The sequence below is a fragment of the Protopterus annectens genome, chromosome 5.part0 (genome assembly GCF_019279795.1).
Source record: "Protopterus annectens isolate FY-2018-M chromosome 5.part0, PAN1.0, whole genome shotgun sequence".
Classification (NCBI taxonomy): domain Eukaryota; kingdom Metazoa; phylum Chordata; order Ceratodontiformes; family Protopteridae; genus Protopterus; species Protopterus annectens.
Window position 1 is genome coordinate 413,917,426 of NC_056735.1, and position 13,133 is coordinate 413,930,558.

The 13,133-nt window shown below is 44.3% G+C and overlaps 1 protein-coding gene across 1 annotated transcript in view; it reads right to left on the bottom strand.

Moving 5' to 3' along the window:
- Nucleotides 1-13,133, bottom strand: part of KDM6A (lysine demethylase 6A) — a gene marked incomplete in the record, with an annotated part of 3,528,619 nt that overhangs the window by 1,912,961 nt on the left and 1,602,525 nt on the right. The window contains 1 exon segment of the mRNA XM_044072373.1: nucleotides 10,848-10,974. Coding sequence (XP_043928308.1) covers nucleotides 10,848-10,974 — 127 coding nt within the window.

Consider the following 13,133-nt stretch of genomic DNA (forward strand, 5'->3'; position numbering starts at 1 on the left):
GGAGGCCTGACTGCACCACGTGCTGGTGTAGCTTTGTCTAAATGTATGGTGTCGGTAGATTCCAATACACCAGTTTCTGAAGGCAATTCTGTAACCGACTCGGTAGGAGCCTCCGGGGCCGAGGCTGTCGGTTGTATTGTTTCAGGGTTCGGAGGTTCCAAGGACTCTGTATCAGCCGAGACCGAGACACTCGCGGTAGGCCTAGCCGCGGTTTCAGCCGAAACCGCGGCCAGCGTGTGTCGGTCCTTGTCTTTCCGTTTCTTAATTAAATGTGATGTCGGGGTTTCCGACGGCATTTTGTATGAAAAACTAGCCCCAAAGAACTCTTCTGCGAACTCCGACCGACGTTTAAGAGTGCGTCGGTTGAAGGAAGCGCAGGCTGAACAGGCCGGGACGTCGTGGTCTGGGCCTAAGCAGGGAAGACAGTAAGAGTGGAAATCCTTATGAGGTATTTTTCCCACAAGTTAAACAATTATTAACTTTATCTGACATCGGCAGAGGCAAGAAAGAGTCCCCAACGGGGTACTTAGCTTTTGAAGTCTTCGGACAGCGAATTTACAGGAGCTGGCCGACCGGCACTTGCGAACTGCTTCTGCTTCGGGCACCACGCGGCAAGAAAGACTGGGGAAGACGGTGTCGGCTGACGCTTTTATACCCCAGGCGCTCTGACGTCGGGGAAGGGGTGACATCAGCAGACGCCGGACCCAGACTTTGGAATCCGGCCGACCGAAGGGCTGCCTGAGGCAGGACAACCCATATGTGATGACTGCAGATGCATCCTTGAAGGACATCAAGGGATGGGGCCTTGGCGGGAACTAAAACTACACAGAAAAATTTTTTTTAAAAACACGACGACCACGCATGGAGATGGGAGGAAAAGGGGAACAGGTACACACACACCAACTGTACTGAACAGAGAAAAAACAGAAAAACCTTACCACCTTCGCTTAGAGCTCAGAGGCCATGATGCTAACTCTTAGAGTGGCAAACAAGATCTGGGGTTAGTCAGGAGGAAGTGATGTATTATAGGTAGGGGAGGAGCTTGGAGCTCGGAGCTGATGCTTGTAAAAGTTTTGCCGGCTCGGATCGGAAACAGATCCGAATACCCCATATGTGCAGAAAGAATGAAGTTAACTACTTCAGATCTCTCTGGCTGTCAAAGAGGCAAGAGGCAGCAACTGTTGGAAAAAGGTAAGCAGAAAATGCATCTTTTGCAAAAGCAAAAAAGCCATAATAAGGTCTGTCAAACTGCAACCCAGAAGACCTGATCCTGAGACGGGGTTAGTGAAGACTTGTAGTTGATAGTGAATCCTAGACCTAGGAGCAAGGAGATGGTGGTTTGAAGTTTCTCGTTTCTTTGGCTGACATTTGCTGATGACTGCAAACTGGGAGCAATCATTGAAACAACTAGCGATGTCAACATCCTTCAAGAAGGTCTTATGCAGACTAATGACTGGTGCCAAAGTCATGGTCTTAATACAAAAAATGCATTACCATCCCCTTCAGCAAGGATGAGGCTCCTGCCAACTATCACATCAATAGCAATATCCTAAACACAGTCAGTGGTGAGAGAATCTGGGCACACAGGTCAACAGAAACCTTAACTTCAATCACCATGTCTCCACAGTGGTAAGAAGGGCATTTTATAGGTTCATAGGTTCATACTAGGCTATCTGCCCTAGGGCATTTATAAGCCTAGCCAGAGTGTGTGTGGCTTTCACCACCCCTTAGGATGAGAATACTATACAGAGATGATTCCCGGGGTAAACCTACGATCTCCCATCCACTCGTCAAGATTTCTCTTGAACAGAGTCAGTGAGGGGCTCTGCCTCACATGGACTGGGATTCTGTTCCATAGTGTAGGGAGTCTCTGGGTGATGAATCTGTCCCTCCAGCACGTCCTATTTATATCCGTGTTGAGGTTTAAGTCTCTTGCTCTCGTGGCTCTAGTGGATTTGGATTTTTTGAGGTGGAGCATGTCCATTAATTCCGGGTTGGACATGGCCTTGTATGTCAGGCACAGATCACCTCTGAGCAGACGGTATGCGACTGAATAGAGCTGGAGTTTCTTCAGTTGGGCATCGTATGACATATGTTTGAGCCCCTTTATCCTTTTGGTGAGGAACTTTTGGGGTCTTTCCAACTGCTGCAGGTGTCGGGTAAGGTACATTCCGAATGGGGCATTGTACTCAATCATTGGTCTGATAAGTGAAGAGCACAGGGGTACAATGACCTCTCCTGATCTGGATGTGAATCCCTTCATGATCAGGTGGGCAATGTAGAAGGTCTTCCTAACCACTTTGGCAATGTGAGTGTCAAAAGAGAGGTTACCGTCAACTTGGGTCCCCAGGTCCCTGATAACTTCTTCCGTGTTTAATGGATTACCACCTAAGTGGTAATTAGGGGTTACCTTGTTTTTCCCAAAGGGTATGACTATACATTTTTTGGCATTTAGCTTAAGGCCATGGCTCTGGCACCAGTTATCCATTTCTATGAGACCTTTCTGGAGGATGTCTGTGTCTGATGGAGTGTCAATTATGGTGCCCAGTTTGCAGTCATCTGCAAATTTTGTCAGCCACAATCCCCTATGTTTGCCTGCACTTCAGAAAAATAAATGCCGAACATGAGGGGGCCCAGGACTGAGCCCTGTGGGACACCGCTCGTGACCGGCTTAGAGTCTGACATGGCACCAGCAACTCTAACCCTGTGTGTTCTGTCCTTGAGCCAGTTTGCAACCCATCTTGTGAAATATGGGTTTACATCTAAGCTGGTGAGCTTTTCTATGATGCCCGAGTGGGGTATTGTGTCGAACGCTTTTGCTAGGTCAAGGTAGGCTGTGTGAACTGCCTTACCCTCATCAATGGCCTTAGTGACTGTTTCGAAAAAGTCGACCAAGTTCAAGAGGCAGGATCTGCCCTTGACAAAGCCAAATTGGGTAGGATCTAGTGTCTGTAGGTCCCCAATGTCTTTATTTATGAGTTCCATTATGATCCTCTCCATAGCTTTGCAGACAAGGCTCGTCAAGCTTATGGGCGGTAATTTCCAGGGTCCGTAGAAGCACCGCCTTTGTGGAGTGGGACCACAGTTGCCGTGCGCCATTCTTTGGGTGCATTATCCTGTAGTAAGGCTAAGATTAAACAGCAGCCTTATGTGTGGGTTTAGTTCCTCATTGAGTTCGTAGCACACAGCCGGGGACACCGTCCGGTCCCATTGATGCTGTGTTTTTGCTTTAGAGAGCAGATCTCACCTGTGCATCTGAGAAGTTTGGGAGGTTAGACTCTGGTGGGATAGATATTTCTCCTTTTGGGGAGGGAGGGGAGAAATTTGCACTGAACCTGTCTGCCAGTATGTTGGCAATGTCTGTGGGTTCAGTGATTTTTTTTATCATTTTGGACTAATTCGCAGCATATCTGGGAGTTTCCACCCAGGTTTCTAACATAGCTAAAGAAGGCTTTATGATTGTCTTTTGTGTCATTAGTGATTTTTCTCTCAAAGTTGGCCTTGGATGATTTTATGAGTGATCGCAGTTTTTTTGCTAGTATTGATCAGAGATGCCTTCCCATTTAGGGATTTTGCTCTGTCATGTAGTAGCTTTCTCCTCTTGTTGTAGAGTTTGTTTATGGCTGGAGTCCACCAGACCGGGCGCCTGCCTTTGGTGGAAAGGGTCTTGATTTTATTAGGGATTGCTTGATCCAAACATTCCTGGAGGTGCTCGTAGAAGGCATTTGTAAGGGTTTCAGCAGCGTGGGTTGTGGTTTCCACTGGCTCGGGGGCCTTGAAGGATACCACTCCAGTCTTAAGAAGTGTGAAGTTTGCTTTTGAGAAGTTCTTCACTGTGGTCTTTTTTGATGGGAGTGGGGGCGGGATGTGGATCTCCAGTGAGATTAATTTATGGTCTGATCTCACCAATGAGGGATATACTTCCGGTGTGGAGCATTTTGTCCCCATGTTTGTGATGATCAGGTCTAGTATATTTTCTCCTCTTGTGGGAATGGTGACTAGTTGTTCCATAGCATTTGAGTTTATGAACTCAAGGAACCTTTGGGCTAGGTTGTTGGGGCTTGAGTAATGTTCCCAGTCTATGTCTGGGTAGTTGAAGTCACCCAATATGATGGTGTTTGGAGAGACATTCATACTCTCCAGTGTCTTCAGGAAGGCTGTGTGGGTTTCCTGAGTTTGAGAAGGTGGTCTGTAGCATGTTACAAACTGTAGGGCAGTTTTACCTATGGTTAATTGCACCTTGATGGTCTCCAATGCTTCGTGCGTTGCCACTAACCTGGAGGTGTGGGTATCCATTATGAATATGGATACCCAACCTCCTTTTGTGGTTCGGTCTGGATTTTGGGGCCGGAACGCATGATATGAGGTATAACCTGATAGTGCTGGGGTGCTCTCAGGAGCCTTGAACCAGGTTTCAGTCACAGCACAGACATCAATGTTCTCCATACTGAGGGGGGCTTCGAGGGTGTGCATCTTGAGGTTTAGACTTCTGGCATTGAGCAGTATTACCCTTAGTTTTTCTCCATTATTGCTCATTTCATAAGTAAGGGCATTGGCTCCAAACAAACAAACAAAAAAGAGGTTACAATCCCCCGGTACTCTTCCCTCATAAGAGTATAACGCTCCCTTTAGTGTGTTCCTTTCCAAACACCTACAGCTATTGGCGAGACCACAAAAGTTCCTTACAAAGTTCAGGGTCTTTGACACTTGACTGTCATACAGACTGTTCAGAGGTGAACTGTGCCTTGTATATAAAGCAATCTCTGAATCAGCTATAATGGAAAAGCTGCCTGTTTGAGCGAGTGATATGTGTGCCATTTGACTTGCAAAGGACCTTAACCTGGCATGTGACATCAACCCGAAATTGACCACAGGGGTTCCACCTATGTCCCTCTTGGACAGGGGCAATATGTGCTGACTTTAGTGTCTGCTTGAACCACATACCCTTGGGAACAAAGGTTGAACTTGGCTAGGCTTCTAAAGGCCCTGGGGCATTAGCCTAGCAACCAATGATCCTATGGTACAGGATGTCTGGATGTTAAGCTTGGATAAGCAGGTCGTCCAGGTAAGGTTAGATGAGAATTCCCTGTAGTCTGTAAAAGGCAATGACAGGAGCCAAACACTTTGTGAATACCCTTGGAGACGTAGAGTCCAAAGGGCAAAACACAAAACTGAAAATGAAAGGAAGCAATAGAAAACCTTAAAAATTTCCTGAACAGAGGGGGAATGGGAATATGAAAGTATGCACCCTTGATGTCTAGGGAAACCAGAAAAGCCTGAGAGAGCAAATGAGGAAATAGTTTGTAGTATGAGCATCCTGAAGGTGGGAACTTAAAGGGAAAAAAATATATATCTGGGACAAATCTAAAATCGGTCTCCAAGGAAAATCTTTCCTGGGGACTAAGAACATCCTGGGATAGAAGCGTTTTCCTCTCTCCATGAAGGGAACTTCCAGAATGGTCCCCTGATATCATGTCTTGAATCAGTTGTTGAAAGAGATGGATCTGGTCCATTGGGGGTTCTGGGATGCCAATGAAGACAGGAATGGATTTCCAAGTCAGGAAATAACCATTTTGGACAATGAACAGGACCCATTTGTCTGTGGTAATGTTGTCCAGGTAGATAGGGAGTGACAGAAGCGCTGGGAGAGAAGGATTTCTGTGAGCATGGCCAAGCAGTCACAGACTACCTGGCTTGTCTGAAAAGGGGGGCTTTTGGGCAGAAGATGGCCAAGCTCTAGTTTGAGTGCGTTTCCATGAGCTCTTCTTGTGAGGCTGAGAAGAAGCTGGGGCTCTTTTCCTTATAATGTTAGGCTTGGAAGGGTAACTTCTGTGATATTTTGGACAGAGACAAGAACATGTTTCAGTTCCTGGCTTTCTTTCTATTTAAATGTTTTAAGGATGGTGGCAGCAATTTCACCAAAAAGAGCAGAGTTGTCCAAGGGTGCATCAATAACTTTTCCCTTGAAATCCTCAGGCAAAGGTCGCAGCCTTAGCTTGCAGCATCTCCTGAGGAGAGATCCAGATGCTTCTGATCTTGCAGAGACCTCTGCAGCATCATAACTGGATTTAATGGATTGTCTGGTAAATAGAGAAGAAAGTGTCAAGAGTTGGGACTTGGCTGCTGAATTTGGAAAGCAATTTAGAAGCCTGAGAAAGTAGGGCCAGTAAATAGTTGGACATACGTGTCTGATTTTTAATGGCCCTGAAAGTCAGAGTGGAAAAGATGTAGAACTGTTTTCCAAGCCTCTACATCATTTTACTGTCCTTAACTGAGAGCGTTATGGTAGTGGAAGGCAGCAGCCTAAAAGCTTTATCTGCAGAGACTGAAATTACAGCTCTATCTGCAAGAGAAGGGCATCTCAACAGAAATGTACAGTCTTCGGGGACGTTAAAACCTGTCTGGCCATTTGGTTGCAGGAGACTGAGAATCAGGGCTTTTGGATAATGAAAGGAAGCACCTGGAAGGCTGGTAACACAAGTGGCATAGCTGAAGGTGAAGAGTCTATTTGTAATAACTCTTTTGTACATCTAAAACCTAAGAGCTTTCCCAATTGAAAAAAACCCTCATCTTTATAACAGTCTTAAAAGAAATATATTCCTCAAATGAGTCCCCACCATTAGAGTCAACCTCAGGAGAAGCATAACCTGGGGGGGGGGGGGGGGGTGTAAATCTGTGTGGAATAGGCCAGAGACTCCTCTGAAGATGAATCCTCTTGTTCAGAGGACTCTTGTTCCACAGTAACATTCCTAAGTAAAGGACTTGGAGGTGATACAGGAGTAGGTGGCTAATAAGCGGAGGGCCTGAGTGCTAAAAAGGCATTCAAGATTCCCTAAGAAAAGGCTTGCTCATCTGGGGAAGGAACCTGTGCAAACGAAAGATGTTTTGTGAAGGTTGGGATGATGTAGGCCTAGACTCCGGAATCGACGTCTGTAAATCCTCTATCATTAAGACAGGAGAGGTACTTTGAGGAATGTCTAAAGGAGAGTGCCTTGGTTCCACCTTACTGTCCGTAATAGATACCTGCAATGCTGCTGCAGACGTGCTTAAGGAACTCTCCCTAACAGCTTCTTAATAAGTTCTCGACAATGGAAAAGGGCTAGACAAAGTATGGACCTCAGGGCCTTCATTGGCCTAGAGGGGGACGTCTGGAAACAGAGGTGCAGCCAGAGAGTCAGGCCTTACCTTTTTTCACCTTCTTCTTTAGAGGCTCACCCAACGGACCCAAGGCACCTTCCATAGCGAGCGCTAATCACTTTAACCTCTGGTTCTCTAGGTAAACATTAAGGGCCAAAATATGACTGCAGAGCATCTTAGGAACAAACATCTGACAGATGGTGCAGGCCTTGCAGTCATGAGCAGACTCCAGGCAGAAAAGACACTGATCATGATTGTCTTTGTGTGGAATCTGTTTTCCACAATGGCACTTGCCCTTCTTGGATGAAATTAACCTAAGACAAACATTAATTAGCAAAAGCACAAATACATTTTCCCCAATGAGGCACTTATCTGAAAGTAGAAAAACTTTCAGACGAATGGTAGATGCTGGCTTTCGCACTGGTGGCAGAAAAGTTCTGAGGATGATATGTGCAGATGTCATTTTAATGGCCTACGTTGGCTACATCCCATGTGCAACTTCGCATATACCTAGCAGCTGCTCAAGTCCTTTGGTATACTGGTAGGATGTTCGAGTTGCTTAAGCAGGGAATACCTCAGGTTATGAAAACGGCAACAAAACTGAAGAACATCTTGTTTACACAAGGGTAAGCATGCAAAAGACAAGTGACTAATGTGCACTAAGCATCTAGTGCATGGAACCATGTTTGATAAAGTAACATGTAGATAAGAGAGGCCTAAGCTAGGTTAGGCACTGGTATTATGCCACACTAGTGTGGGGGGGTCAACTCCTTGACTCAAACGCTCAACAGACATCTGTTTAATGTCTGGGGACCAGGGACACAAGTACCCAACACAAAACATTCCAGTACTGTCCTGAACCCAGGCCAACAGACTCTGCCAGCTAAGGTAACACACTGTGATATCAGTTCACAGAGAAGAATATGCCTGACTCAAGTGTAGGTAATAGAAAAGACTTCTCTCTTCAGAACTTGAGGCCAGTATGCTTGCTCAGTTCGAGCCTAGGCTATGCTCACACTACACAATACACAGCCCCTAGAAAGAACCAGAGATGCAACATACTCATGGGCTCTCATTAACAACTTTTGATATGAACTGGCACAAAGCAGTCTGCAGCCAAAGATGAGAACACCTGCGAGGCCCAAAATAACAGAAAGACAGAAGACACGCACACACATAGCTAGGACTGATTTTTCCTTTTTACATGGGACTTGGGTTTCAGAAGTTCTCAGACATTACCTACACTCATGTTCAGGTCTTGGGACCATCGTCCACATGTGACCCAGGGCTGTAAGTGGAACTCTTCCAATGATCCCCATCTGAACATCTCTCATGATCTGCATTATATAAAAAGAAAGGAAAACCAGAAGCTTCTTCCTATGACTTCTGCAGCTGGCTGGGTTGAATCTCAAGCATTTAAAGCACTGCTTCTCATCAATATTTGCTGCCAATTCTCCATACAGAACCCACCGGTGCAATGCCCTCCACCAAATAAATTGGCTACAGCTATCAAATCTCCTTTCCTACACCCAACTTAATGCCTCTCATTCCATAATATAGCAACCCATCAAATGCCCAGCTTTCCAAAAATCTTCTACAAATCCAATCCAACAAGAGAACTCTGAGATCCTCTTATAAATAACTACTAAAATTCACAAAAGCCAACAGCAGCTATGGGGACACCCTCTACTACCATCATATCTCTAAGACATGGAACACTATTCCTCATCACATCATAACTATCACCAATACAACCAAGTTCAAACAACTTCTCAAGTCCCACTTAACCACCTCATGGTGCTGCACATGCATATCCCCTGGTTGACTCCTACTATCCCCGCCCACTCCCCCATACTCTCTCCTACCACCTCTGCTAACTTAATTTCTTCTTTTCCCCATCTTATCTTTCCTCTCTTCCTTTCCCCTAACCCATAACATATACACTTATTCTTTTCTTTCCAACCTTTCTCATATTTCTCCCATCACTTTAATAGCTACTCAATAACTACAATAAACTCTAGACTCTTATTTACTCCCCTTCATCCTCTATTATCTGCTCAACCATACTAAGATAACAACAAATCACAGTCTTATGTCTTCTTTATACTCTTGGGCCAAACATGTAAATAAGTTACAATACTAAAATATTGATCTAGGTGACTAAGCATGTAAAATTTGGTTTAACCTACTCTGCACTGTACCCACTGTACTTTGCCTTGACTTGAATGTAAATTATTTGTTCTACCTTTTACTCTGAACTGTACCTACTGCACTTGCTGATTCGTGGAGTCTAATTGCTACTCATGTTAAACCTAGCATTTTTTTTGTTCATCACTGTTGGAGACTTTGTTTAATTGGCTATGTATTACGTTAACTTAGTTTTGTGTTTTAAGTGATTATGTAATTGTGGAGCTTTTCTCGCCGGGTCACCGATGAAAAAGGGCTCTGACCCAGCTGGACCAACCCGGACAACAAATGTCAAATAAATAAATACATGTAAATAAGCTTCTCTCTCTCTGTCTATACATACACACATATACATCTCCAATGTACTTGTAACTTGTTCTTTAATGCTACATATACTGAGTTTTATTACTCTGTATAAAACTGTATGTATTTACTGTCGTTTAGAGCTTTTATCCCCAGGCCTCCACTAAAAATGGACTACTTGTACAGACTCACTTTCCTGGTAAACAAATGTCAAATCAAAATAAAATAAAAAGTTCCATCCTAAGATAATACCAATATGGGTGATGAAATATTACTTTACAAATACAGGGACAATGACGACTCTGCTTCTAGCCATCAAATGTGGCAACTTTTGACCAATGTAGGTCAACACTGAGACCTGAACTGCACGAGTGGAAGAAGAGCAGACAGGCCACAGAAGCTAACTGCAATTTACGCAGTCAAAACATGATGTTATGGCATGCCATCACAAAACCAGTACCACCTCCTATCAGAGCAGAAATAAATGCAAATCAGTAATGACAGAAAGGATGAACTCTTATCAACCACCCATCAAACAGCACTCCTGATGCTAAATCTGTGGCATTCTCAAACCTTGCTTACTCTTCATCTCAACTTTCCTAACATTTCCCTTCTCTCTCAAACTTGCTGTATATTATTCAATCTTTAATTCTCTTTGGAAAAAAATTCAACCACAGCAGGACACCTAACTTTTATTCATATCTCTTATACAGACCATTTTTTTTTTAAACACACTTTCTTTATTCTACTGAGGTGAAAATAGCTTATAGCAGCATTTTCTCAAAGTGAAGGTCCAAAGTAAAGCAAACACAAACCATCATGACCAACTCTAAGAATGTATTCACAATGATGCACTTATTTCTCTGGAGACAAACAAAAAGTAAAGGTTTTATTAGAAGATAAAGAAAAAAATTCTGCTTGCTAAAGTGAACTTGCGTGTGTAATTATAGATTTTGGGAGAAAGTATGAAGGAGCGATCATATATTAACAACATCAAGGTGAGGGGGTAACTTTTTCTAGCAGCAGGACTATTGGAACAAACTGAAAATGCTTCACTATAATCAGAAGTCATTCTAGCACTGCATTTCTTAAAAAAAAACATACATTATCCCGATTAATATTATACTTAAAACAGTTTTACTAACAGGTGGCATTATACTACAATATTAAACTAGCAAAATCTAATACAATTACAAAAATTGCAGTCCAGAAGAGCTCACCTGCCAAGAAAATACCATGACTGGCCAGAGTTGGGATCAGCTTCTAATGACTTAAGCAGACACTGAATAGCGTAGTTTTCCTTGGTGGTTTTCTCTCCCAGTTGTTCCACTGTATGATGCATCCAACCTACAGAGGGCAAAAATATACATAAGGTACTTCAGAAGGCCAAAGCAACAGTGCTCAATCTTAGGGACATCAACTGTCACAAATATTAATAAGTTACCATTTAAACAAAAGAACACATCACATAACAGCTTCAGTTCTTCAAAGACAAAGACAATAAGATCAACAGGTTCATAGGTAGATACTAGGCTATCTGCCCAAAGGAATTTATAAGCCTAGCCAGAATGTGTTGGCTTTCGCCGTCCCCTTAGTTTAGTTCCCTACGTCTCTGTTCAGCAGAGCCACTGAAGTGATCCCCAGGGTAAACTGCTTCCTATCCACTCGTCAAGGTTTCTCTTGAAGAGTGTTAGCGAAGAGCTCTGCCTAATGTAGACTGGAATCTTGTTCCAAAGCATGGGAAGTCTCTGGGACAGGAATCTATCCCTCCAGCATGTCCTATTTATTGTTGTGATCCCTAGAGCATGTGGCTCGAGGGAATAAGCTTTTCTTTAGGTGGAGCATATCCATCAGTTCTGGGTTGGACATGGCCTTGTATGTCAGGCAGAGATCACCTCTGAGAAGGCGGTATGCAACCGGGTATAGCTGGAGCTTCTTTAGTCGAGATGCATAGGGCATCTGTTTGAGGCCAGTGATCCTCTTGGTGAGGTACTTCTATGGTCTTCCCAGCTTTTCAGGTGTCTTGTAAGATACATCCCAAATGGGATGTTGTACTCTATGATGGGTCTGATGAGTGATGAGTAGAGGGGCACAATGATCTCTTTTGATCTGGATGCGAACCCTTTTGTGATAAGGTGGGCCATGTAGAAGGATTTTCCAACCACGTTGGCAATGTGATTATTCAAGGAGAGATTAATCTAGCAAAATCTAATACAACTATCTACTTGGGTCCCCAGAATCCTTATTACGTCTTCCGTATTTAGGGGACTACCACCTATATGGTAGTTCGTGGGTACTTTGTTTTTTCCAAAGGGGATGACTATACACTTTCTGGCATTTAGCTTGAGACCATGATTTTGACACCAGGTATCCGTCTCAGTGAGACCCTTTTGGAGGATATCCGTCACCCGGAGAGTCAATTATAGCCACTAGTTTTTAGTCTATTAACCTGGTCATCCATAGTCCTCCTGTGCTTGCCTGTACCTCTGAAGTATATGCCAAACAGGGGTAACCGGTTTAGAGTCAGACCAAGCTCCCGCAACTCTTACCATGTGGGTTCTGCCCGTGCGCCAGTTGGCAACCCATCTTGTGGTGTAGGGGTTTAGGTTCAGGCTGGTGAACTTAATACCAGAATGTGGAATGGTGTCGAAGGTCTTTGCGAGGTCTAGGTAGGCCGTGTGTACAACCTTTCCCTCGTCTATAGCCTTGGTAACTGTCTCACAGAAGTCCACCAAGTTTAGGAGGCATGATCTGCACTTAAAGCCGGACAGGGTAGGGTCTAGTGTTTGGAAGGTCCCAATGTTTCTATTAATGAGTTCCATGATGATGTGCTCCATGGCCTTGCAGACACAAGCTAGTCAGACTTATAGGCAGATAGTTCCTGGGGTCTGTTGTGGCTCCACCTTTGTGCAGAGGAATAACCGTTGCTGTGTGCCACTATGGGTACAAAACCTGTGGGGAGGCCGAGTTTTAACCGTGTGTTTAGGTGAGGGGTTAGTTCATCTTTGAGCTCATGTAGGATGCAGCCTGGGACACCATCCGGTCTCAATGATGCTGTGTTTTTGGCTTTGGAGAGGGCTGTTTTAACCTATCTGATTTCAGGGGCTCTACATTCTTCTGGTATGGTTATGGGCCCTTTTGGGGGAGAATGGGGGGGTGAAGTTTGCGCTGAACCTGTCTGCCAGGATGTTGGCAATATCGGTCTGTTCAGTCCATTTTGTACCATTCTGCACCAACTCCGAACAGATCTGAGTATTGCCACTTAGATTTTTGACATAGCTAAAGAAAGCCTTGTGGTTATCTTTGGAGTCCTTGGCAATTTTTCTTTCGAAATTAGCCTTGGATGATTTTATGAGGGATCGTAGTTTCTTGCCGATACTGAGCAGGGATGTCATCCCTTCTTGGGATTTCACTCTTTCCTGCACTAGTTTCCTCCTATTGTATAGCTTGTTTATGGCAGGAGTCCACCAGACTGGTTTCCTTTTCTTGGAGGAGTGAGTCTTGGT